We start from the raw sequence: 27,494 nt of genomic DNA on the forward strand, positions 1-27,494 counted from the left end.
TCTTGCTTATGCCTTAGGAATGGCTATAAAGGGACTGTACCTTAAGAGCGCTTTCCCAGGACTGGATCAGCCTGCCTCTCCATCTCAAGTATTAGTGAGGGGAAGACGGTCTTTTTCCTTCAGAGCTGGTGTGTTCTCAGGATGTCCATCAAACACATTTATCATCTTGTGGCTGTATGGTCTCATACATGCTGTTCTTCTCTGTTCTTTCCTCCAGAATACCCCTGACAAGCATGGTAAGAAATGCCTTATTCTGGATCTAGATTGGCCAGTATAGTTCTGATTTCAGAGAATTTCACACCTCTCCTGCTAGAGGAGAGCCCTACAACCCTACTCTTGGGTTTCATAAAACAGCTCAGTCCAGTTTCACTGTTCATGGCTCATATTGTGAAGGTTTTAGACAGTGTGCTGTGCTCGCTATCAATGTTCTGATAGCAGGGAGGATTCTGCTAGGTGTATCTCATCCTGTCTTGATCAGAATTCATTTAAAGGTTGATGTCTGCCAGTCAGGGACCCTGTTACCTGATAGGAACTACGTCTTGTCCCCAGATCCTTGATGGAACAGATCTCTCACCTATCTGTGTTGGCAACTGGTCTATTTTCAGAAGATTTAACATATAGAAGAATAGCCTTCATACTAAAAAAATTGTGAAAGGTGAAAAAAATCAGTAATCTGTTTTTGTCTATACTTGGTTTTAGCTGACTTGACTGTAAGGCATCCTGGAAAAAGACAGAGGCAAGTTACATCACTGAATTTATTTGCAGGTGTTAAGTTTGCAAGATCAGACCCTGCAGCAATACTCATTCACTCAGTACTGCACTGTCTTTTTTTTTTTTTTTTTTTTGTCCATACTTTATGTATATAAATTTAATGGCTGAATCTTTTTTTTCTCATGTAGTAAATATTTTTGTAAAAGTTTATGGGCTTTATTTAATGTTCATCAGTACACATTTTAATGTGTATGTGCTTGTGTTTATCACTTGAAATAATAAAAGTTAAAAAAAACCCCAAAGAACTGAAGGCAGAAGGGATGGAAAGAATGGATGTCATCCTGAGCTGTTTAAGTTGTTTTGAAAGCCGCTATTTGGTGTATAAAAATTGGCACTAGATCAAGATGCTTGTTTTCATTAACTGTGAAGTTAATATTTTGTGTGCGTGTGTGTGTGTCTGAGATGACACAGAAATTCTGTACCCATTCTGAACACCAGAAAAGGCTCAGGCATTCTCAAAAGCTTTTTGTCTGCTGTCCCTGGTCTATCCTAGACGTGGACTTCAACTTACATGCCAACGTTTGGGTTTTGACTCTCTTCTAAATTAGAAATGGCAACCTGTTCTGGAGCACATGCTATGAATATGAACATTTGTTCTGGGGAAGTAAAGCTGCACGATTAACAGTAGATTTAGAATAAAATGTTTGGGGTTTGTTTTGTTTACAGACAATCAGGAATTTGGATTTGGTGGTGAATAATTTTAAGTGGAGAAATGTGACTGCTAAAAAGCAGTGTAATGATATGTCTGTGGAAGCCTTTGAAGATGAAAAGCTCTGTATACTGTAAACATTATTACTAGTATAGATTAATCTGTGTGGAATAATTAATCTAGCATAAGCAAAATGTAGTTTTGTTGGTTTTTTTTTTAGAATGTACAGTACAGTGTTTCAGAAAGTCTAATACACCTATGTATTTACTTTTACATTGTAACATAAGATAGTCATCCTCTTGGTTTTTTAATACCTGTGCGTTGCAATGATTTATTTTGTTATTACTTTCCGAACATAGAGGCGGTGCTAATCCAGAACAACCTGTTAGAAATTGAAACATCTAGGCTGGGAGGAAAAATAGGTGGTGTTTTAAAGGTGGTATAAAAAATACTGTGTGATGAGAAATAGGCCCCTGACAGATGTGGAAATATTTGGGGGCCGGTTGGCCTTCTTAGGCTTGTACTGTGGCTTTGGAGAAGACTTGACTGAATTTAGTTCCAGAGCCATGCAGGTGCCAGATTGTGCTGGGAAGTGAACACCTGCCAGGCTGCTCCAGATAACTCAGCAGCTCAGAGGCATTTTCCCAGGCTCTCAGATGAATGGTCCGTAATAGCCGTGGGAGAGGGCTTCCCACTGCTCCATGCTGTACCACAGCCTCTTCTTGGCAGCCCTCTGGAAGCACAAGTCAGCTTGGCTGTGACTCCTTTGGAAAACAAGTGTTGCTGGATAGTCTTACAGTAAGGAGTCAGTGTCTGATACTTCCTCCCGGTGTCGTGGGACTATGAAATATAACAAGCAGGGTAAATTACCGTTCCCTTAAAATGCAGCACTCACTGGTGCCTATTGCAGCTGAAACTGAACTGTGGCTTTTCTAGAACCACTTTTGTTCTGTCACATTTTGGGTTTTCAGTGTCTATTTATTTTATTTGGTGTGGGGGGGTTGGGTTTTTGTTTGGTGGGTTTTTTTGTTTTGTTTTGTTTTTTCTTGTTTGTGTGTGAAACCTGGATCTGGTGATTTAGATACACAGTTTTGAAGTAAGAAAAACAAAACTCCAAATCACTAAACAACCATTTAACTTCTATGTTGGTAATCTACAAATGAAGCTTTGTCTATGTTGCATGATGAAGAAATTGAAGATTGGGCTCACTGGGTTTGCTGAGACTAGTATCTGCGGACTTTCTATGTTAGTGGCTGCAAAATACTGTACATCACTTGAAGTTAAAACTTCCATGGTGCACTTAAAAGGAGTTAGTGATGGATCATTTGGTACAGATTAGTTGATCCCTCCTTCCGTATATGAATAGCAGCTTTTGGTCCTTGCTGAATAGATACTCACCATCTTCCCTGGAGCATAATCCACAGCTTGCTCAAAGCCAGCTAGTACATAAACAACATGGATGGTGGACAAGTCGGGAATTGAGAACAGACTTAGACTCATGCTGAGTAACTGTGTAGAAAGTTTAAAAAGCTGTGATTTACATGAAATTGTTGGATAAGAAGTTTTTCTTGCAGGGCTTAGTTTTTAGTTTCTTATTTCATGAAGTAGAATGGTTAATTGGATGATATATTTCTCTTGAAGGAAGCAGAAGGAAGATATAAGTTTTTTTTATAGTTCTGCAGTAACTCTGGCAACTTTAAAACTAGGGAAGTTTTGTAAACTCGAGCTGGCTATGGATTAAATCAAATGTCACATACAAGAGGGTTTCAAAACATTTGATGAGCATAGCTGTGTGGTACTTGAAAAATATAAGTATTGTGAATGTAATGCATCTTAAAATGTTCTTACAGTTACCAGTAAATAACAACAAATAATCAGTTCATGCTTTTTCAGCATAGTAAATAATCATGGTAACTAAAATTATTTTCTGGTGTTAGTCCCTCTAGGCTGAGCTTATTAGCTCAGGTGCAACTCCCTGTGAAGGCTTTGTAAGACTTTTAGACTTGAGCTGACACTGCAAAAATAGTGTAGAGATGTCCTGACCTCTTATGTAATTATTTATTTTGTTGGATTTGAGGTAGATGTTCTCTTCCAGAGAACAGTAGCTAACTGAATCAAAGGCCTTTAAGAGGAATTGAAACTTTGTTCAGGCCATTAGTCAATCAGATATGATTAAACATTTAAACTCCCAGAGAATACCAAGATAGCAAGAAAAATAAACAAATATACGTGTCACTGATTCATAAAAGAATTTCAGGAAAGAAGTATTGTGCTTTTCCTGTGAAAAGCAAAAGATTCACACCTTTTTAAGTTCCTCTAGAGAAGATTACATTCGGAATATCTCAGACAAATGGAGGTAGAAAGACTCTAGTATTTACTCTGAAGTTTTCTTTGCAACGTTGTACTTTCAGGAATGTTACTTTTTCAGCATTATGGAGGTCACAGTGGAAGGTGCTATTATCACACTAATAACTTATTTATATACAGGGCAAATTCTTTGATTTGGCTAACCCTGCTAACAATGTTAAAGAATTGTGGATGCCAAACTGGAAATAGCTAAAAGTAATTTTCTTTAATTGTGCTCGTAAATATGCAGTTAATAAAGCTGGTGGATTACATCCAATTTTTTCTCTAGCGCTCATCATTTTTAAGGGATGGTTCAACTTGTCACATCTTGACTTGATCTCTTAAGGGGAAGTCAAATTTTAGGTATCTTCCTGAGGAGAAGGAACAAAGATGGGTGATAAATTTCAAAGGGATTGATTGTGATCAATAACTATAGCTCTTAATGAGAGGTGATGCTAAACAGCGCTCAGTGGTGAGCTCCAGGAGTTGCTGTACAAATAGAAGAGTTGTAAACTCTGCAGGAGAGGACATGCATTTTGGAGCTTATACTTATAAATAAGCATGCCTTGGCACTTGCTCAGTAGAGATTAAGACTGGAACAAACAAGCTTTCCTTCTTTTTAAATAGTTATGTTAGAAGGATGGCAGTAGCAGTTAATTTTATAACTTTCCTGTTGTAATTGCACCTAGGGTTTCTGTACTGGCTTGGAAGCAGCAATAATTTAAGTCTGGTAAAACCCATCAGAGTTAGGGGAAGTGAAATACCACTAACCCTCTTTTGCACATTCATTTTAGTGAGGTATACAGAGAGACTATGGAGGAGGAGTCACAGATGCTAACTTCTTTCAATTTCAGCGGGAGTTAGTTGCTAAATAGCTTTATAAATCAAGTCCTAACTGATTTACCCAGGGTCATTTGGAAATTAAAGTGGAACAAAAGTAAAAGCTGATTTCTTTAGCCATAGTCTAATAGTCTCTTCGCTGCAATATAATCCTTTCTGTCCTTTTCTTATGCTCCTGGTGCATGAGGATTTCTGTCATTCTCAGGAATAGAAACAGAAGAAACCTCTGTGTATGGTACAGGTGTCTGCTGGGTCAGCTACGCCTATAGGTACTGAGGAGTTTAAATGTGTGCATTTCTCACTTAATTCAGTGGAATTGTAGATAATTAGGACCTTTCGTGTTTGTTTGTTTGTTTGGTGTTTTTTTGTTATAGCCAGCATTTTTTCTATCAGCTTTGAGTATGCCACCTTTCCCTAGAATGCAGGTAGGTCAATGGTCATCTGTAATGTTCTTGTAGAATATGCACAAAACCACCATAGTGAATAGGACTCTAGCCTACCGGTCTAGTGACCATGACATGAGGCTGTTAAGCGGATGACACCTCTGATCAATCAATCAAATTTAATTTATTTCTGTGGTTGAATACCAGAACTTGGTGGTTAGTAATTCATGTAGATTTTTTTCCCCTGTTGCAGATACTAATTTCTTGAAAATTCAGTATGAACAGTTTCTTTTGAAAAATATTCCTTTAAAGTTACATTTTCTTGTTTTCTTGAGCTGCTGCTGCTTTCTCTTAATCCTATCTTCACAGATGTGCAACACTTTGAGATCAGAATGCCCAAGATACCCTGACGCTTATTGTTATCCCTTTGTTTTATGTTGCAGCCAACAGTTTTCACATTACTGCCTACTTTATGAAGAGATGGGTTAATCTCCGTTGTGCTGTAGGGAAACATTATCGTGGTAAGAAATAATTTTCTTATATCGTTACATAGAATTTTGCATTTCTGGGAGGGGAAAAAAGGGAACATAAACTAATACTTTGTCAGATTTTGTTCTACTTAATCAACATTTCTTTCAGAGCTTGGTTTTCGTTTTTTTCCAGAGAATGTTTCTTAAAACCAAGAAATTAAAAAAAAAAAAAAAAAAGGCAAGTGTTTTTTAACATATGATGGGGTGTTTTTTTAAACTTAATTTTAAATTTGTATATACCTTGCCCCAGGCTAATCAGCTAAGCCACACCAAATTCTGTAAGTACGATGAGACTCAGCATTTTACTGAGTCTCTGCAGGGTGAATCAACCAGAGGTTGCAGTATGAATCACTTCATTATTGCTCATGTGTCTTGTGACATCAACTGTACACTACAAGTGTATGCAAGAAAAGGCTTTTATTCACCTCAGTGCTATAAAATCTTTACGTAGGTGATGTCACTGGACCAGATCTTTTTTTTGTGTTTTCTCAAGCCAAGATGCTCTGTAAGGAAGTGATTTTGTGCCCTTTGTGTTAACCTTTTCATATTAAAAGAAGCAAAATAAATCAATTAAGTGCCCTTAAAAATATTGAATGCTTGAATAGATATTTTTAAAGAATTTCTTATTTTTATAGTAATTCATTAGATTCATACATGTTTAAATCTCTCTTCAAATGCCAGCTAGTTGTTTTCTAAGGCTATATTGGTAGAAGAGATAGGAGTGTTGATCTTAAATATTTTATCGATTTGTTCTCACAGCTTCCTAGAAGAATAGCTGGAATAGAATAGAAGAGTGTCTGCATTGGTATCTCAACATTGGTTTCTGTGTGTTAAATTTGAACTTCTTGTAAGCAGCAATGAATACCTAAAGATATTTTCACTTTGTTAGCCAACAAGTGGGATTGTTATAAAATGTAACAATAAAAATGTCTAACTGGAATGAACTTGCCTTACTAGTGCTACCAAAAAGAGAGTCTCTGATGCTGCAGTCAAAATTTGGCTTCCACATGAAGTTCCTAACAAATAAAAAACACTTTTTTGCTTGGTTTTGCTCCCAATAAATAGCAAAATAAGCATATATCCTAAAAAAAAAAAAATAAATAGAATTTGGCACCAGTGTTTCTTTTCTGTAAGTACCCCTAGTACTCTGCATACAAACCCCAGACATTGAGCCTAATCGGTGATGCTCACTCAACGACTAAAGTAAATTTATCTAAGAGGCTATTACTGGAACCCCACATAAAACATTCAGTCCTTGCAACAGTTGTCCAGTTTTTTGTTTTGTAACCCATTTGGAAGATGCCTGTAGACTGCTTGCAGTTTGAAAGCCATTGTACTAGGCCTTTGTGGGTGGCTTTTCAGGTCTTGAGGATACAAGCAGAAAAAGAATAGTCTGGATATAAGGCACAGCATGACTACTTCCTTGGACACAATTTTGTGTTGCAGAGTTGATATTTCTGAGAGAGTTATGAAAAACTTTATTCATTATCAAGTCATGGTAGCTTGACAAGCTATTGTGCCAATACAGCTGCATCAGAAGTCTCTGTGTATGCTTTTTCAACCAATGGCAAATGCAAGGTAATCTGTTTCAACATCCCCATCTTTCATTGTAATGACTCTAGAAGAGTCGCTGTTGGTATGCACTCACAGAGGTTTGTCAGATACTAATGGAGATACGCTGTTGGTGAAGAAGCAGTACCTTGTAGAGAGGCGGTCATCCATATGGGTGACCTGATCATCACTGACAAATTGTTCACATCATGCCTGTGCTCAATTCATCGTGAGAAGACATTCTACCAGAAAAAAAAAAAAAATCTATGAGCAAAACCTCATGTTTTTTCTGCATGTCTTGTCTCTTTCTTGACCCAGAAAATAGGGTGTTATGGTTTGCTTTTCAAGTATAACAACCATTAAAAATTAGTAACTCTCTTTTTATAAAATCAAACCAGAACAAAACCCAACACAGAAAAAAATCTGAGCTGAAAATATGAAGGTAGTGATCTGAAAATAGTCTGAGATGTAAAATAACACAATATCCAGCTATGCTCTTTTCATAGCATTGCTAGGTACTGAATAAAGCTTTGTCTGGTCTATTCTAATCTGATAACCCTTCAGTTTGTAAATGGAGAAACTTTGTTGTGTTCATAACAAACCATGTAATCTTGAGTGAAATGTGACTTGGTAGTAGTTAACTAGTTTGTTTAATGACTTCAAAAATCACTGTAGTCAGACTTTGAAACACTTAACCTTATGCTGAGTTTTTATGCCAAGTCCTGATTGAATATGTTGTGCTGTATTATAAACATAATTTACAGCTTTTGTGATGGAAAGACTCATCACCAGAAGAGCACAAAAGAAATCATCATTAAGTAGTTTGTCTGTTGGTTCTGTCTGGCATATTTGTCCAGGGGTGCAGGTGGACTAATTTGCAGCCATGGCTATCCTCTTGGGAACTAAACTTACTCTGACTTAATTGATTTTTTTTTTAAATGGTTTAAAAAAGCAGAACAAAAGGAGGGATGCAGTGTTGAAGAGGGTAGGTAAGAAACTAGTGGAGTGTATGAAGTGAGTTAGAGTGCAACTCAAAAAATAAATTATGTTGTTCACTAAAAACAGGTATGTATGTTGTCATTGTGTGTGTTTTTGAATATGGTTATAATTTTTATAATCTTCTTTTCAATTATTTTTGTATAGAGCTACGTGTGTTTCCAGACAGGCTTATAGTTTGTGTCAGTAAACTGGAATCTAATCCAAGTGCCTGGACATATGAAAATGGCATATTGGTATGTACAAAACTTTTACATAAATTTTCTGGTGTATTTTATAGTGGTAAGATTAATGTTTATTTATAGAGGTAGTTATTAACCTATTTTTGACTGTCATCTTGGGAACCAAGAAGTCATATTAACAGTTGGGTGAAAGTATTCAAAAGGACATACTGAAGTGAGTGAAGGGAACTCTTGAAGCTCAGGTTTTCTGAGCCATATGAGGCTCGGAGAAGGTGACCACGTATTTAGAAAGCTAGGTATGATTTTAGCACCTTGATTGAAGGATTTTTTGTTTCTGTTTTATCCTTGTAACATTTTACTTTCCAAAATTGTAACGAGGTACGTTTTAATGTCCATGAGTTTCTTGTGTGTTTTCTTAGCATTTGTTCTGCAAAACAACTGAAATAGATCAGTGCTAGCCCTGCTGGGAAAAAAACCTCCCCAAACATTTATGGAGAAAAAGGCACTGGTGTGTAGTTAAATAGCATAAACAATTCTACTTAAATATTTCATCCTGAAGGCTTTATCAGGGTCAAAGGCTTATAAATTTTATGCCACATTTAACTGCTGATTGTCTCAGGAGTGCTCACATTGACCCAGGTGGCCTGCTCTATGGCAGGCAGTCTCTTCTGTGCTCACAGTAAGAGTCAGAATTACATTCTGAGGTATATATATATATATTAGTAGTTTATCTTAAACATAGTAAAGTATATTTGACCCATGAAGAAAGTTTTTCTTCTAGTTATTCAACTTAACATTTTTTTAATATCAAGCAGAGTGCTTTTATTTATTATACTAAATGCAGATTTTATTATCTTGATTTTTAGATTGACAAGTATCCTTAAATGTCAGAGGATCAAGCAAATGTTTTTTTCCCCTCAGAAAAAATCTTAACTGCTTTAGAAATACTTTGCTGTTTTGAAAATTACTGCTTTCTTGGTATTGTCTTGAAAACTACTTAGATGCTTTAAGTAGAAAACCCTGTCTCTGCATTTTGACCAAGAAATAGTTATCTTTTTTTAAACTTGTTTAAGTGTCTCTTATGAGATATCCAATTACCCCATTTGGTATTTTTAATCTTTCCATAAAATAAAAGATGAGAAGTTTCCTTTAGCTTGTTTCACATGGTTCTGTCTATTAAGGAGAAGGCAAATGAAAAATATATTATGGACTTTATAGCTTGACTGTTTCAAAATTTGATCTTGATCTGTGGAAACTCCTTGTTTAAAAAGCCAGTTTAAACAGGTATATGTTTAAAAAAATAAATAAATCTCTTAGTGGGATCATAACCTAATCAATAATAAAGTCTTGGAGGCCTGCTTTACTTACAGATGCAATATGTGCGCACAGAACTGGCTGGAAAGGTGAGTGTAGTATGTTGGTAGGAGAGAGTCTAAGAAGATGCAAACAGACCCTCAGCAGATGTTTTGGAGTATCTTTTTAATTCTTACTGCTCTAACTTAAAGGGTCCAGTCCAGACTGTTTTGTTGATCCAGAATTTTACAGCACGTTAGTACCAAATTTGTCATATACTCCAGTTCAGTACTTTGCCAAACTGGGGGAGTGTTTTGATTGCCACTGAGAGGTAATTTCAAGTTTTTGGAACTCCAGAAGTAACGGCTAAGGAGCTGCACTTTGTGTGTGTACTTTTCTATATCAATTTAGCAGTGAGTATGCTTGAACTCTAAACTAGACTACAAAAGACCACCCAAGACCTTTCCATTGATATATTCCAGTGTATTCTGTCATGGATTAAAAATGAGGCATATGTTTTGGTTTTCTCTATATGTTGTTTGGGTTTGCATAATTTCGTAATGTTGCATGCAAGTTCTTTTAAATGTTCAGTCATCTCACACTCTTGGTTTTGAGGGCCTATCTGTGTTTTATAAAAGTAGTTGACTATATGTTAATGGAGACTTTGTCACTTTTCAGTCTTGCTGAATGTCACTGCGATTGACTTGGTCACAATTTAACAATTTTTTTTTTTTAAACTGCTTTTATGCTGGTTTATGGTTTGGGTCAAGCTTTCATTCCTGATCTCTGTCAAGACAAGTCAGGCTCAATGTCTTGCCTTCCTATTATGTGGAACCAGTTTTATGTCAGCCTGATATGCATTACTTTCACTTACTGCAACTTTTTCTTCACCTATCTTCAGCGCTTCATTCTTTGCCTTTTCTCTGCCTTTTAGGCTATTTTCTGTATCTCTGAAATAGACTGTGCTTTAACCAAGAGGGATGTGGCCAGATATGAAACTAAATTCTTACGTCCTTTCTTAGGAAAGATCATCGTTAGATTGCTTTTGAGATATTCACAAGCATAAACCTTAGCATCAGTTGCCGAGAAAAGTGATTTGCAGCCTTCTGTGATGCATGTTGTAAGACCAAGGAAAAGGTAGATTAGGCAATCTCTGTCAAATTAGCTTTAAGCATAAACTAAGGAAGATTTGAGAGCACTTCTAAGGAGTAGAGCTGAAATAAAACAGAAGAAAATGTTTAGAAATGGGTGTTTCTGTGGTCATATCTAAAAATCAGGCTGCAGGCAATAATAATCATTTTGGAAGGAGGGAATTTTTTTTAAAGAAACAATACAGCAAGTTATTGAAAATACATAAGCAAATTGGAAGTCTTAAGGAAAAGATGGAAGAATAGCCTGGCTGATTAATGCTAAGTTTAAACATAAAACCAGTTTCCTGTTTTGCCAAACTGTTTGTAATCTTGAATAGTTTTATCTTGAAAAAGATGGCAGTTTTGGGAACATGGCAAAAGAGGAAACCCAGGGAAATACATGAGCACTCTGGAAACATTAGTCATCTTTGTCAATGACGGCATTTTCTTGATGATTATTATGTAGAGAGCTAAAATGGAAAATTGGAAGTGGGTTATCTGAAGAAACAGTGGAAATGGAAATGGGTGGAAGGCTTACTGGAGGCTTGTGAACATTTGAAAATGTGCTAACAATGGAGTATTCATTGATAACCACATCAACTTTATACTAGAATCTATGAGAGGAAGCAGTTATAGGGAAAGCATGAAGGTGGTTAAGCTAATGATGATAGGAAAGTGGAATTTTGAAATTACCATGCATATGAAGTCAGAAAAGAAAGTGGGGATAGGTAAACAAGAGAAGAAAGGTGCTAAAGTTATGCCCAGTGCTTTTTAAATCCCCAACAGAGAAATAAAAGCAAACTGTTTCATCTTCTTCATATGTGTCGGACTTCATAAATTGTGCCATTGTAACATACTTCAGGTACATTAGAGAATTCTCTTAGAACTCATAAGAGCATAAATGACATTATTTGCTTGGATTTTGGTTATTCTGGGAAGAGGATTCTGATTCTTTCATGAAAACACGTACACTTAGCTGTAATTAACAGGAGACTTAACATGAGAGTATATGCTGCTGGAATAGTGTGTTATTGGAAGATAGAATGAAAACTTTTTTCAGATAGCAGCAATTTGTAAAGATTAGTAAAGACTTCAAGTGGAATTTAGTTAAGTACTTTAAAGACTATTGTTAAGTGATATCAGATTGGGTAGGGGAAGAAGGAAACACTGTGAAATACAATTGCACAATTCACACTGTGGAAGTGCTAATCTCTGCATGGAAGTGTGTGTGTATATATATATATATATATGTAATGTTATAGTTAAACTGTTGTTGTGGTGGGCTACTGCTGAAAAGGTCAGTCCATATCCCCTCTAGTTCCAGCTACATATTCCTTTCCTTTCTGAGTACAATGGGCCAAGTGATTCTTCATTTGAAAATGAATTAGTTCATTGACTTGACCCAGCAAAAACCGATTCACTTACGTAGTTTCTGTGTCTTTTATTGGAGGATTAGTTTTCCATCATGTCAGTTCACTGAATCAAGTCATCCTGTGTCCACACACTTGCCAACTGTGACACAAAAAAATGTTGTAGGAACGTGCAGCCAGGATTGGGATGAAGAGAGCAGGACCACCCCTTTAGGTAGCAGCTGATAGCTGCCCTGCTTTGGAAGTAACATCCAAAACACAGGTTAATGTAACATTTCTTTTAATACTTGTGTTGCTGATGGTGTTCAATTTCATTATTCTTTTTAAAATTTCATAAAATTTAATTTTTATGTGTTTTCAGATAATATGCTTAATTCTTTTCAGTCATTGTAGGAAATTTTCCTCTAGCTGGAAAAGAACTTGATATAAAGCTGTAGTTTGATGTGAATAGGGTTCACTGTTTTTTCAAAAAGCTAGAGAGGGGAAACTAATGAGCTCTGTTCAAATACCATGTGGGACAGGTAAAGAATTGCTTTTCTCTTTCAGTTCTCACTTTTGACACTTCAGGCTTCTGTCACTTTTTTCTGCTTACCCTTCACATTCTTCTCAAGCTGATGCCAAGACTGATGATACTGAAACATGCAGTGCTCCTGCCTTCTCTTATCCAGGCATTCTTGTCTACAGTGTCTGTCAGTACTGGCATGTGTGGGGAGCTGGGTTAATTCATTGATCCCTCTGGAAAAAAAAGAGGGTTATTTTGTTTGCGAGTTTTTTGTTGTTTGCATGGTTAACTTTTGGCTGGATGACTTAAGTCAGGCTCTCACTGCATGGCTGCATGAACACAGGTGTTGACACAGAGACTTGGCAGGACCACGTGTTGGGTGAAGGTGAGACTTCCCTTTCAATGTTAGGATGGCTTTAAAGTAGCTTCAATCATAAGGCTGTTCTCTCTGAGAAACTACATTGCAAAGTAATGATACAAATGTCTTTGCCTTGGTCATAAAGAAGACGGCTATGGCAGTTTTACAATATTCCCTTTTGTCCCAGCTGTCTGCCTTTTCTCCATGCAGATTACCACTCCTACAGCAGTGTGCCAAAAGGGCTGTGTGCCTGCATCTCATCTTGCTGCATATCACAGTCTTGTGGATTCATGCAAACCAAACTTCCCTGGTTTTTAAGCTAGTGCATTGAATTGTGGGTGGGAGCAGCTGGGGGTGTGTGTGTGCGGGGGTAGGAACCTCCTGCAAAAGGGGAGGGAGGATACCTGAGAGCAGTAAAGCTGTGAATTGCCTCAATGACATTTGTCTGAACTTGTCTTAGTTTCTTCTTATAGCTTACCAACTGACTGATTTATTTTCTGCATGGCAAAAAGCTTAATAGCTGTCTGGTGTTTGTTATATTAATGATCTGGAGAAGTGGACAAATGATGAAATGAAATCTGACACAATTATTTTAATTAGTCCAGGACTGGAGAATGCTGTGGAGAATTTCAGGGAAACCTCACAGAGCTGGGTAGAGGGCATTAGGACTGTAAATGAAAATCATCTGTTGATAAATGCACGGTATTTTTACTGAAAAGAGCAATTACAGTGCTCATGCATACCACTGAGTGAATTAACTGTACAGGATCTGGAAAAAGGCCTAAATACTGCTGCAACGAACTGATTTGAAAATCTTTGTTCCATAGGATGACTTACCTGAAAAGCAGACAGAGTATTAGAATATATATGGAATGAAATAAAAAAGTAATACTTAAATTGTCTTAAGGCCAGTAAGTTGAATACTTCTTCAATAAAAGATTATGTCTCTCTCATTATGCAAAATCCAGATGAAAGACAACAGAAATACAAAAGGCCCTATAACAGCGGTGTAAGTGATTAAGCACCTAAAATGATTTCTGTCTGAAGCAATCTTCAAAAAGTAGGGACAAATTGAATAATCTTTTACTGATTTTGGTAGTTGTTTCTTATATATATGAGAACACCAGTTGATTTAAATATAACTACTGAGCAGCATTCACAAGATCTCATTTGTCAAAGCCTTGTGGTTATTTAAGATATTATCATCTGTCATCATCCTTTCACCTCCTTTGCTTTCCTCTCCCCTCTCGCTTTTTTGCTGTCACAGCTTGTGCTGGTGGTTAGTGCAGATCTGAGCTAAGATTCTGCACTTTGCACTGAATGTGTTCTTTCCTCTCTGCTGACTTTGAGGGGGCTGGCACCTCCAGCAGCGATGCAGGGTGGAAGGCTGGCAGTGATAATGTTTAAAGCTGCGGCGAGCTAAAGGTTTGATTTAGCTGCTGTGCACCGGCAAGATTTTGATGACTCTAGGACTTTAAAAGGTTTAAATTGCTTCATGTTTTGATAATAATTCTCTGTATTCCTGTCGGGCAAAGAGTATTTGGTGGATTTTGGATTGAAATTGTTTAAAAGAGCAAGCTGTTCCTCAGCCTTCAGCAGAAATCTGTTACAACTAATAGGAATTTCATAACTTGACTGAATAGTAAGCTGAAATATGTGATGGTAAAGTTCATGGAAGGATTTTTGAACAATTTGTCATGATTTGAATGTATTTGGAGGGACATATCCCCAGCGTGAGCTCAGAAATCTTGGGGGCTTTGAGGGTGGTGGTGGTGGTGTTTGTTTTGGAAACCAAGCTAAAACATTGACTAAATTGTTGAACAGTAATTATCTCGTGGGCTGTGCAACTCTATTTTACATATTTTGCTTTTGTATAACCAGCAAGATCAAGAGTATAAGTTAATCTTTCCAAGATTTCCTACAGTTGTTAAACACTATTGTAATTGTATAAAGAGAACAGCTGTTTTTAAAATTGCTGTATTCTTTTCCAGATTTTTCTTTCCATAAGAATTCTGTTTTAAGTATACAAATCATGTTGCTGTATACATAACGGATTCTAAGTAGTATTCTGTTATGTCATATAACCTGTGCTATATCTGGAAGGATAAATACAAAATTTACTTTACTTTTACTGATAGATGTTTAGACATCTGTACTTGTTGATGCTGATACCCATTTAGCTTTGGTGAGATAGAGGAGCCTCATGTCAGACTGTTAAAAAATGCGGTACAGGATTACAGGAGTGCCTTGCTTTTTCAGATAGTCGTGACAGTTGAGTAGTAGATTCCTTCCCCCGCGATTTGTAAGTTGGGGGAAGGGATTGAGTGCCATGAAAAATTGCTGTCTTATTTTATAAAAATGTCTTTGAAGTATAAAACATGTATATCTTGCATGCATGCCCTCTTTCATAACTACTGGAAGCAGGAATCATAAGATTGTGGGAAAGGCTAGCTAAAGATGTATGCTTTTAAGACATTGGTTTTCTTAAAAAAAAACCAAAAAAACCAACCCAAAATTCAGCACTAATATGCTTTACATTTTTTTTTCTTCAGTGTCATTGAGAGGAGTTATTTTGGTTGAAAAGCTCTTGTCTTTTCCTCCATTTCTTATCAGTGGACACTTGCGCTGAAGATAGAATCTGAGTCTTGTAGCATCAGTATATAAAATCAGAATGATTAATAGCTCAATTACTTAACATTAATTTTGACACTTTTTGCCTTCAAGCAAATACACACAGCATGTGTCATGTACTTCTTGGTATGTAAATAAATCGTTTGTTTCAGGAGCACCTTCTGTGGCTTTAGAAATTGTTGTGTATGTTCTTGCTATCTGTGTTACAGATGTGCATCTTTTTTTAAAAAGGTGCCCCTGCAGCTTTGGGGTTTTTTATGAAGTATCACATTTTATTTGTTCTGTGCCATTTACAGCTTATTAGGATTTTTTCTGTTTTCTATTATCTAGCAAGCATTCAAATGAAAATCTAGAGAACTCAATTTCCTACACTTGGAATAGTCTAGTGTTCCTGCTCTGTGTATCGTACGATTAAAATCCGAACAAAAGACTTCAAAAGAAGGCGGCTTTTTCCTCATAGAAGTCATACACCTTAAGCTAATGTGACGATGCTTTGGGGACCTTTGGAGTGTTTGGAATTGCCAGGACTTATGCATCAATTGAGAAACTTGGGTTCACACCTTGTATTTTGAGAAAATGGAATGTGTATTACAGGGACTTGTAACAGACTGGGCCAGCTCTCGGACTAAGTGGTACAGACTGTAGGGACTCTTGACAAGCAAAAACTTAATATCCACGGTGTCAAATCAAAGTGATATTTGGTAGTAGATAATGAAGACTGCACTGATCTGGGAGTTAGATTTTCCTTCCTGTGCAAGGCCATACAGTTCTGGTCCTCACGGACTCATGCAGTTTTGTCTGGTGATTCTGTCTTGAAATTGATGTATTTTTTAAAACCACCAGCATTCCTTAAAAATATCTATTTGAAATGAAAAATCAGTATTCCCATGTGTAATGTGGAATGATCCTTAATGTTTTCTACTGGAACTTGCTGACATACAGAGCAGGACTGTCCATTTTAAAACGTAGAGCAATATTCCACAAGTCTGATCAAGGAACTGTATGTCAGGTTGAAAATAGTATCCATGTCTGTACTTGGGAAACTATGAATGTTGTATGACGTGGTAGAAGTTCCTAAGTAGAATTGCTAGGATAGATGCATCACTACATTGGAAAAGCTGAAAAATTTGCATCGTGAAATTGTGGGAAGCTCTTCCTTCATGTGGGATGGGAGAGGGCAGAAGGCTAGACCCAAAATCCTGTCTGTGTCTGTTTTCTATCTGTTAGATTATGGTGTGTGATTCATCCTTCGCTGACAAGCCTCTTCACTTGCTTTAGGAGCCCTTTTCTATTTATCAGATTGGAAAGAGTCCTGTCTGACCACTCTGATCTGCCATCGGATCTATTAGAACAGTTCTGAATCCTAAAGGTTTTCTTAGACGGTTGAGTTCATGATACTGCTTAGAGCGACATTAAGAGAAATCATGCAATTGCAAGCTTACATAAAGTTCCCCTAAATAAGTGCTTCTGTCTGATTCATTTTACTAATTTTAATTTTATTTGCTTGTGTGTACCTGGGATAATACTTAATTTCATTGTTTAATCTAGATTATTATATTGACCCGCCTCCTGTATGCCACGCTGATACTAAATTTGATTTATTGACCTATTGATGTCTTCTATTAAGTATTTTTGATGAGCAAGTTGAACCACATTGATAAATGCAGTTCAGAAAAAAAGACGTGTTTTTTTTTTAACTAGACATGAAATTTAATTATCCTTTAGTGTTACTTTATTGGTACATAAGCATGTGCAACCGTTATCCTGGGAAGCATAAGAGACAACTAGAGAATGTGAAACCAAATGAGAGGCAGGGCAGGAAGGGGAGCAGCGTTGTTCACGTTGCAAATTTTTCTTTCAACCCAGTATCTCAAACCCTAGACTGAAAAGAAATCAGTGTTTGTATGGATATTATTGTCAGGCTGAAAAGGCCAAACCTTTCGCTCTTCTTCAGGATAATGAGTTGTGAAGATTCTTTACAAGTGCACATCCACAAGTAGTTCTTTTACAGGTATTTAATGCTGTATTGCTGAATTCAGCTGTTCTGGGGATTGCTGCAGACGGCAGTCACCACTTTTACTACTTTGAGGGTTTCTTTTTCATTTTGAGGAAAAATTGAGTAAGAAAGTAAAAGAAAGAATTTTCAATTTGATAAGCCTTACACCAAGTATATTGTGTGCCTAGCAGTTGTATTTCTCTGTCGGTCTTAATAGAATTTTTTTTTCCCAGACATCTCTTTGGATAAGTACTAAGGATCACAAAATCAGGTTTTGAGAGGCCAGTATTATGAGCAGGTAGGGTAGTAAGACTTCGTAAGCTTCGTTTTTGCAAGCCCTTCTTTGCCAAGTTTTAGTGACAAAAAGGAGTGAGCTTACGCTAGGATTTTAAGAGCACATATTTCTAATAGAACTTGCCAGTTCAAGGGCTAAAGAAGCATTTTAATCTTTTGTGCCCACCCAGTCTCTATACAAATGTAAATATGTCTGTCTTTAACAATTTGCCAAGAAATGTGGTTTTAATTTGTTAGCAGCAATCCCACTCCCTGCAGCTCTTTCAGAGTCAAGTCACAAGTCTGGCGGTGCTTTGACGTTTTTCTCTGTCATGGTGTCATTGTTTATATGATGTCTGCTTCTGCTGTCCTCCTTTTTATGCCTGGAATATTTTTCTTTAATTATTTCACTGCCTAAAAGGAATTTGGGATTACTAGACAGGATGAGAGCAGATTAGGTTTTTTTCTTTCTTTAACAAGTCCTGAAGTTCCCATAGGAAATAAATAGTATTCCCAAAACAGACAGTGTTTTTTATTTTTTTTTAATTAACTAAAATTATTAAGTCTAATAAAGAAAATAAAGGAAGTATCACCAATAATGGCTGAGTGTCTTAGTAGTATATGGAGTGCCCATTGTTGTTATTTATGACTCTCTCTGCCTTCTATTGTGGAGTTATTCCAGCCTTAGGGAGTTTACATCACTCCTAATAGCAAAAGGCTCTCTGGTTCCCACAGAGTCTTTCAAAGACTGACTCATATGCCTTATGTTAATTGTTCAGCTCTCAAAATACAGCACTTACAGGGTGTGGTTCCAAGGGGAAAATCTACTGTACTTAGAGGGCATGTTCAGAAGTGTTTCACATATAAATCATTTTGAGTTTTAATTTTTTAATGCATTAACCCTTTTCTGTCACTGCTTTATGTGATAAGTTCTGTGAAGACCAAAGGAGAGGTTGCCGATGGCGTTAACAAGGGAATGTGTGAGCCCTTCCACTCTGGACCATTAACTGCCCTCTGACTCAACTCATAAGTGACATGGCTTCGTCATCTTTGCCTCTCTCCAGGGTCTGTTCTTCATGCTCTGGCATGACAGTACACTCCAGCCAACAATCGTCTGCTGTCCATAATTTGATGCAAATTAGAACTGTAGTGAGTACGTGTGGACAGGAACTGTCCCCAGTCCTCCTGGGTTTTGTACAAGGCACTAGCATTGCTTACCACATATACACGAAGTGCCTTAGTGCACCGGCGAACCTGTCGTGGGCTGCTGTGTTGAGGACTGAAGAAAATTTAATAGAACTAGCCTTACCAGTTACCATAAAGCAGAAATTCAAAAGCTTCTGCTTGTGCTCTTGTTCTCTGGTTAACTAAGAGTCCCCTGCAGCTGCTTTGATGCAGAAGGATTGTGCAAGATCCTTCAGTCTGAGTTGTGTGAATGTTACTGGAAATCAGAATAGTTTCTACAGACTTCACAGTTAAGAGTCTGTGTTTTCTCTTAAAATTAGCAAGGCTCTCGAGTATCTTAATAGTACTCCATTTAATAGTTTACAAAATATGAAAACATAGTCAAATTAGGAGAGTCCGTACCTCTAACAAGAATAGAAGCAGCAATTAATCCCTCAGATTAAACTAGTTAGGCTTGATTTCTGAGGTTGAAATCACATTGCATGTATGTCCGTGTGTTTTCTGCCTGCTGTAAACACATGTGTTGCATCATTAGTGGACAGAACTTCATGCATCTATCAATACACACACACATACTCTCATGTAATTTGCCTCTGAAAGGAAGACTCAAAGCAGCTGTATTTTTTTAAACTGTCAAAATGGCTTTATTTCTTTGCCTGGCTGCCCTCCTTCTGCTTACAAAACAGGAAGTTGTTTTCACTGGTTTATTCTTCTGGAAAGAGCGGTGAAGTTTACCCCCTCTCCTGTAAAACAGCAATAAAAATAAAAATGGGCAGGGCTTCGTTCTCTGTAAGTGACAGGTTCCTGAGAGGTGTTCCAGGCAGCAGTCATGTACATGCTTTGGCCTTGTGCCTGCACCGTCTTTCTCTGCTTTCTTCAGTTCTTCTGTACTGCCTGGCTCCAGCGCACTAGCTTCGCAGTGCAGAGCAAGAAATGGTATAAATGAGTACTCCCTACGTTTGATGAGCCCCGATCAGAAGTTGCGTCATGCAGGCTGATGAAGAGAGATGCTGTCAAAGAAAAGGAGATGCACAAAGCCTCTTCTCTTCTTGACTTGGCCACATTTTTTTCTGTCCTCCCCATAGCCTCAGAGATAATACTTTTTTGAAGTATGTGGTAGTTAGTAGTGAAGTCAGCAAATGGCCCTTCTCTGATTGAGATCGTTTCATTATGAAAGGAAATGCTCACAGCTTGAAGAAAAAGAGCATTTTCCTTCCCTCCCTCTCGCCCCAATTTCATATTATATAAAACCATGGTGCTGCTGTTAGCTGAGACCAGAAAGAATTCCCCTGTTGTCCTGTAGTAGCCAACCACTACAAGCTGTGAGCGTTTGAATGTTAGTATTAAAAGTTTTAACCCTTGCCTTCTTAAATGAGCAGATAACGCTCTGTATATTTTTTGTAAGTATGGAAAATTATGGGAATTCTTCTGAGAATAAGTGTATAGACCACTGCGCCAGTCAGTCTCTTCAGAAAAAAACCTGACAAACATGCTGCTGTCTGCAAGAGAGATTCCTGGCATTTGTCACAGTTTGAGCCACAAAGATGTCAAATATTTGCCAACAGTTTCCTCAGACGGTTTGGAAAGCTACATCCTTTACATTACAGTCTTGTTTGTTTGCGGTGTATTTTAGCATATGAAATATGTTCATTGGGACTCTGAAAGGGGCGGGAGCTGACTAGACTCCCAAATATTAAAAGATTAAAAAATAATTCTGTTTCTCTTAGACTGCTCAGATCAAAATAATAAAGAACATCTGTAAGTCTTAGTATTAGAAATGGAGTTTTATGCCGAATATTTACAGCTTGGTGTGTCATGTTTTAAACCTGTGTTTTCTTTTGGAACAGAAAGAAGATGTTGCCAGTGGGATGTCTAGATATTTTACTGAATCTGCTGAGAACAATGAGCGCAAAATTAACCTGAACGACCAAACAAAGCAAGACATATTGAAAGAAATGTATGTCACTATCCTTTCTAAGGTGTTAAAATTATAATCTGGTAAAATTTGGGTAGATAGAATCGAGCTTATGTAAAAAAAAATCTAATAATATAAACTCCTTTACAAAAGATTATTTTAAATTACTGAGACTACTACTATAGTGTGGATAAACACTTAAAACATTCGTCGTTGTTTTGTACGGCCTGACAAAAGCTATTACAACCCACATACATATCTCACATAGCGCTAGGCAGAATCAAAACAGGGTGTTTTTTCCTTGAGTGAAGCTGTGAGCCAAAATAAATATGTGATGCTTGAATCTGGTGAAAAAACACATTTGCAAATATATTTTTTGTTCATTTGGAGAGTCTGCAGTGCAGTCTGGATCCTTGGTCACAGTTAAAAGAGTTGGCCCTGGTGTAGCGGGTGGGGAGGGTTAGTTGGTCAGCTGAACATTTCACTGGGTCCCTGCTGTACCAGGATGTCGTTCTTTGCTTGTGCAAGCTGTCGGTAGCCCCAAATCAGCTGTGGAATCCGGGATTTGCTGTGAACCCTGGCAACTTTTCTTCTTGCCCATGTTGTCTTTAGAAGTGAGATTAGATTTGGAGGTAAGCCAGCTCTACCTATTTCAGAAGAGTCCTTTTTCTGAAGAGTTAGGTACGCCAACATGGAAACTGCTTGGCTTCAGCAGAGCAGCCGAAAGCGGTCTCAGCATGGGACAATCTATAGTAATATCTTTAGATTCGAGATGCAGCTTCAGTAGTTGTGCATAAAGTTAATTTTACAGTGTATGTGAAATCTAGATTTGTAGGTAACACACTGCTGTGGAGTGTTTATGTACTGACACTCCAGCAGGTCCCTTGTGATCCCATTTTCCTGTATAATTCCTTTTAGAATATCATCTACTTGTATTACCGAAGTCCTTCCCAGATGAATGGGCTTGATACTAGAAGAGCAGTGGTTAACTTTAAAGAAATGCTTTGAAATGTCCTGGGAAAAATTCCAGAGGAACATTTTAAAATAGAGATTAGAAATTCTCACACAGAAATGCGCATGCTGCCTCTCCCCACCTGCCCCCCCTCTATGCTTTAGATATACATTATACAAGTGAATATATGAGAATGGTTTGAAATAATTCAGGCACTTATTGAAATAGTATTTTATCTAGCCAGTTTGGGAAGGAGTTCAATGTACTTATGCCGTGTTGACCTTTAACATCTGTAATGAATCCGATTCTGCCTCTTCGAATAGAATGTGAACTCTTTTAAGGCTTAGTCATTAATAAATAGGGTTCCCCTAGTGCAGTGGAAAATCAGATGGATAACACTTGATATTATCCACACTAGACAAACATTACTGCTTGTCAAGATGATACACAGGGCTTTTTTCCCCATTCAGAAAGAGGGTTGACCTTGTGGTGTTTCAGAGTTTGTAAGAAATGCAGATTGAGGCAGTGAAGAGTCGTCTTTAATTTAAAACAAAATTATTTTTTATTGCAGTGTGAAAAGGACAAAAACAAGGAAAAGGAGCACAAGCAAACCTCAGATCAGTACGGACTCTGAGAACGTGTATCCTGGCTCAGTGGACTTGCAGACAGGGAACGGAAAGAGCAACTGTCAAACTTCTCTCAGTCCTCAATCTGAAGTGAAATGTAGGAGTGCAGGACTGCTGAAGAACTGCATAAATACAGCTGAGAGCAACTTGGAGCTTCCTGTTTTAGAGCTGGAAAATTATGTTAATCAGAGACAGCCAGATGGTGTTAGCAGCCAGCAAAAACCTCACTCTGTGGAGTTGTTGAAGTTGAGTTTTCTAAGCGAGAACCCTTCTTGTAGCTCTGAGTCAGCACTGCTAAGTCCAAAACAAAGTCAAAAAGTGACCAAAGCACAGGCTCAACAAAAGCGCTGTGGTTCAGAAGAAAAGTTAGAGCATTTCAAAGAAGTATCCTCTGAAGGGACTCCTTTCATTCCTAGCCATGCAGAAACAACCAAGTGTGGTGATAACTGTTTAGGTCCGTTCCCGGAGGAGAAGACCCCACTTAATTCCACATTATTTTCTAAACAAGACACGACAAAGATTGCATCTGATGAGGAGTCACTAACTTTGAGAAAAAACCTCTCCCGGCCTCTTTCTGTGAGGAACAGTGTAGTGCAGACAAACCAAAATGGCCCAAGCACAACCACCAAAGAACTGCCAGTGAAGCCATCATCTTGTTTAGAACAGCAGCACGTGTCTTCAGAGAAGCTTATCCAAAAAAGAAAAAGAGAAGTTGAAAATGGTCTCAGCAAGTTAAAACTGCGAAGGCATAAGAAATCATAAAGTCTGAAATATTACCCTGATGGCATGAGTGGACAGCCAAATTTGTGTTGGGAAAACATATGCAAGAAGTAGGAAGCAATACAAAATAATGAAAAATAATAAAAATACAAAGCCAAAATTAGATAATACTTTTTAAGAAGATTTATTTAACTAAGTATCTTAGTAATTTGGAACTGTAATGAAGGTAATTCTGTTAACCCTTTAGGAATTAGACATTAATATTGTACAAACTAGTGTGGTATTTATAGAAAGAAAAATCTCTTATAAAATAATATTTAATTAGAAAATTTTAGATCTGTGTATGTTTTATTATTTTAAAAAACTCAGATGACAGTAAAATTTAAAACTATTTTCATGATCTGTTAGCAACAGTGTTTTGCTTGTTTCTAAACAAAGTTTTAGTGAAAATCCTTTCTGTGTTAGGAAGTTGATGGTTTATTCACGTGATTTTTACAGCAGTAAGGCAAATTAAGGTTATTTCAAAAAAAGCTTTAACCAGTATTTAATGTTGCTGATAATTTCAGGCCCACCTTTTCAGTGTTTTTTCAAAGTAACTATATTATTTCAAAATACTTATTTCAAAATTCACATATTTCAAATAACTACGGTTTCTGCTTGTGCAGATTTGATATGAACAATTATTATTTCTAACCCGAGTTGTGGATACAAGTGATCATGCATTGAGCGTTCGGAATAATGGAGGTTGGTTTTATATATGCATTCACCTCGATGTGCAAACACTGCTGTTGGGAAAAGTTCATACATAAACATGCATACACATCTTCACACAGTCATGTGTCAAAACCAGGCCTTGTTTGTGTGCAGGGATGACACACTGATTTTCATGTGTTAGCATTACTCGAGTTATTTGTTATTTTAAGATAGAGGTAACTTTTAATTGCACAGTGCATTTTCATACTACTTTTGTATCTTATATACTAATGAGTTAAGGAAATGTAACTTCTTATTTCATGCTTCTCTTTTTAAAATGTTTAAAATAAAATTATAAGCCTTCTTTCATCATTCTCTTAATCAGTGTGACTGCAGAGATTTTATGTGAAGTAATATTGAAAAAAAATCTTACTGACATGTACTTACAACTGTGGATATCCTCATTTGGGTTAAGAAGATTCACATCCATAAAATTTAGAGTTGGTGGTGTAGTACAGGTCCTTAGGAGAGCAACTTGGCAGCTGACCGTTGAACGGCACCTTTCTGCTGTAAATAATTTCTGATTTTGCTATAAATGAAAAAGATTCTGTGTGCCTGCTAGGTGACATTTTCTCTTTTTTTCTTTCAGCCTGTTTACATGATGTTTTTCACAGCGCTTTGTGTTAAGGTATTAATGCTTACAAATCTTCGGGCTCCACAAAAAGGTCGTTTCTAGTAACAGCAAAACCAAGGCTGCAAATGAACCTGGGTTTGGAGGAAGAATAGTCTGAGGTATGTTTACTGTTACTGGAGATATGGACTGGGCCAGGCACGGAGTAAAAAGCACCTTTCTGATAGACTTAAGAGAGGTATAAGAACTTTTAAGTAAGTATCAGAAAAGTAAGAGTAATTAAAATGGAATAATTTGAAAGTTTCTTTTAAAGTCTTAGCTTAGATTCTCTGGGTGGCTTCTTTAAGTTCTCACAGTGAATAAACTGATAAAAAATGATACAAGCATATATTCTAGACTGCAGTTTAAAATGTCCATTATTTCTATTTTCTTTTCCTTGGATCTTTGTGATGATGTTCTTGGTTGTAACAGATATGTACAGGAAAGGTTTATATGATTATGCAGTAACAGACACGTGTTGAATTTATAAAACCACTTCAGTTACTAATTTTCATTTCATTCTGGTTAGGAAAAAGACGTTATGCCTGCTTTTGCAAGCTGGCAGATGTACTGATTGTATCTGTCGATGGTCTTGAGCAAGTACACCCCAAATTTTTTTGGATTTCTGAAGCTTCCTTTTTTGCCTCTCTCCTCTTCTAATCCATTTAACTCAAGTATTAGAAGCCAGAGGGTGACCACATATGGTTTGTATCATTGCATACTGTTATTATATATATTTCAACCTTATAAATACAATTTAGTTTTAATCTTAACTGAATAGCCTACCTGCATGCACCCTTGCAAATGAATCTCATGCATTTATAGGGGCTTGGGTAGATTAAGCCATTGTCTATGTAGCTAAGAACACTTGATTTTTCCTTTAGGATATTTGTTACCCAAAATGCTGTTTTCCATCACCTCACTGGTGGCATGGGAACACCTTCATTTTCAAACAGTGATTGTGCAACAGTAAGAAATGTAAGGCTAGATCAATTAAAGGTGTTAGAGCCTAGAGAGAAGAAATACAAGTGGACTTTTGCAAAAGTGCATAGCTGCATCGTTCTTACTGTAATTACTGACTTGTTAAGGTTCCTAGTTCTTTGGAGCTGTGTATTTAGAGCTTACTTACTTCAAAAATCTGTCTCTTGGATCCTCTCAGAAACGCAGTTATTCAGGGAACAAGCTTTGAATTCATGGTTATTTCTGGATTTTATATGGTGTCGCTGCTCAAAACTTGTTTGTGCAGCAGGACTATTATAGAATTTTCCCTTTTGCAAACCTTATGGGTGCTTTACATGATGCTGTGACATCCAGGCTGTATTGTTACTGTATGTCTCTGTTATCTCTGTACTTTAAGCCCAAGGTCATCTTCCCAGTCTGTGTTTATCAATAATCCGCCTGCACCCAGATGCCTGGTGGAGTTGTGCTCTGACATGCTCTGGAACAACAAAACTGATTTCCTAAATCAGGTTTGCAGCAGGAGGGGAAGCTGGAAACTGAGAGAGAGTAAAATTAGCAGTTTGCAAGTTGTGGCTGCGGCTTTCTCTTTGCTTCTGAGCAGCATTAGCATACCTTACTGTTAAAAGTAATAAATATTTAAGGCTCTGTTCTGTTCTGAAGCTGCCATTGAAACACAGAAACAATTTCTTTGGCTTTTTTTTTTTTTTTTTGGTGTGTGTGTGTGTGTTACATTGGGTTTTTTTCATTTTCAGAGCTTCTTTAACTCCTGTGAAATATGCGTAAATCTGAGACTGGCTAAAGCCCTCAATGCAGAGCTCACACTAAAAAATACATATTTGTCTTAAAGAGAAATAACTGTTTATTCCAAACCAGTCAGCTTTGGTGTTTTTTTTTTTTTTTAATGGATCATCTGGTTAATTTGGTCTGTGCTGTTTGCTGGTAGTGAAACAGTCCTTTCCTAGCCAAACACTTTCTAATGTGTACAGACTATCGTTTCCATTATTCTTTACTTCAAAGTAGTTAACAATATTTGTTTAGCGAACTTTTGTGTTTAAACACACATCAAAAGCTAGCCCAGCCTTTTACATATTTATTTATAAAGAGGAAGCAGGCTGATGTAAAATCTCCCTTGCCCAGTGTTGATCGGTAGGGAGGTTTTAGCTATCGTACGAGTTATTTCGAGTAATAAGCTTTGTGCTAGTTCTGATGTTATCTGTCAGGTTGTGGTTCTGCATACCAGGGTCTAGAGCGTGTGGTACTGTGTTATGACAATTGCATACCCATCTTTCTGTGTTATGTCCGACTTGAATAATTTCAAGAGCACCTGTTTCTAACAAAAAAGCAAAATTTTCAGAACCAAACCTTTCCTTGCAACAGAAAGCCTTGACCAAGTGAGGTGTTAAATAGCCTTCTGAAGGCGTTTATTTTGTCAGTAATTTCCCTCTCGCTGCTCTGCGTGTGGGCCACATTGGCTGAGTTTTAATTGACATTTTTATATCATAAACCCATTGGCTTTTGACTCGAAGATAGATTCGTTTTAAGGAAAAAGATGGAGGAGATATTTTTTTGTTTACAGTTAGAATAGGAAGGATATAAAATACAGACTGTTCCAGATCACACAGTGTGAGTATTTACCTCCTTGCCTGTATCGGTATCTAATAAAAGGTTTCATACTGTATTAAAAGACTCAAATGTAGGCCTGAGCAAACAGAGTTAATAGTAGCAAGAGTCTTTTAGCCAGCAGTGGGAAGTGTGGGTTGGCCTCAGAAATTAGCTTTAATAAAAGGCACTCCTCACTGCTTTGCTTTCTGCTTTTTTTCTTCTCTAACAAGCATTAACTAGCATCCAAAGCCCTATGTGAACGAGAAGATCTGGGACGGGGGAATAGCAGCACGCTGAACCTTTCATCAAAGGGATATCAAAGCATTCTGCAGCCGAACCTGGGAGGGATATGAATATGCTTATTTTGATA

At 37.2% G+C, this 27,494-nt stretch overlaps 1 protein-coding gene across 1 annotated transcript in view; it reads left to right on the forward strand.

The window, feature by feature from the left end:
• LOC121096475 (SLX4 interacting protein) overlaps window positions 1-24,256 on the forward strand; it is a 78,977-nt gene extending 54,721 nt beyond the window's left edge. The window contains exons 6-9 of the mRNA XM_040612433.1: window positions 5,433-5,510; window positions 8,214-8,302; window positions 20,834-20,943; window positions 22,425-24,256. Coding sequence (XP_040468367.1) covers window positions 5,433-5,510; window positions 8,214-8,302; window positions 20,834-20,943; window positions 22,425-23,241 — 1,094 coding nt within the window. The 3' untranslated portion in view covers window positions 23,242-24,256. The remainder of the gene's footprint in view (window positions 1-5,432; window positions 5,511-8,213; window positions 8,303-20,833; window positions 20,944-22,424) is intronic.
• Window positions 24,257-27,494: the final 3,238 nt, after the last annotated feature.

This window comes from Falco naumanni, chromosome 12 (assembly GCF_017639655.2).
Source record: "Falco naumanni isolate bFalNau1 chromosome 12, bFalNau1.pat, whole genome shotgun sequence".
Lineage (NCBI taxonomy): Eukaryota > Metazoa > Chordata > Aves > Falconiformes > Falconidae > Falco > Falco naumanni.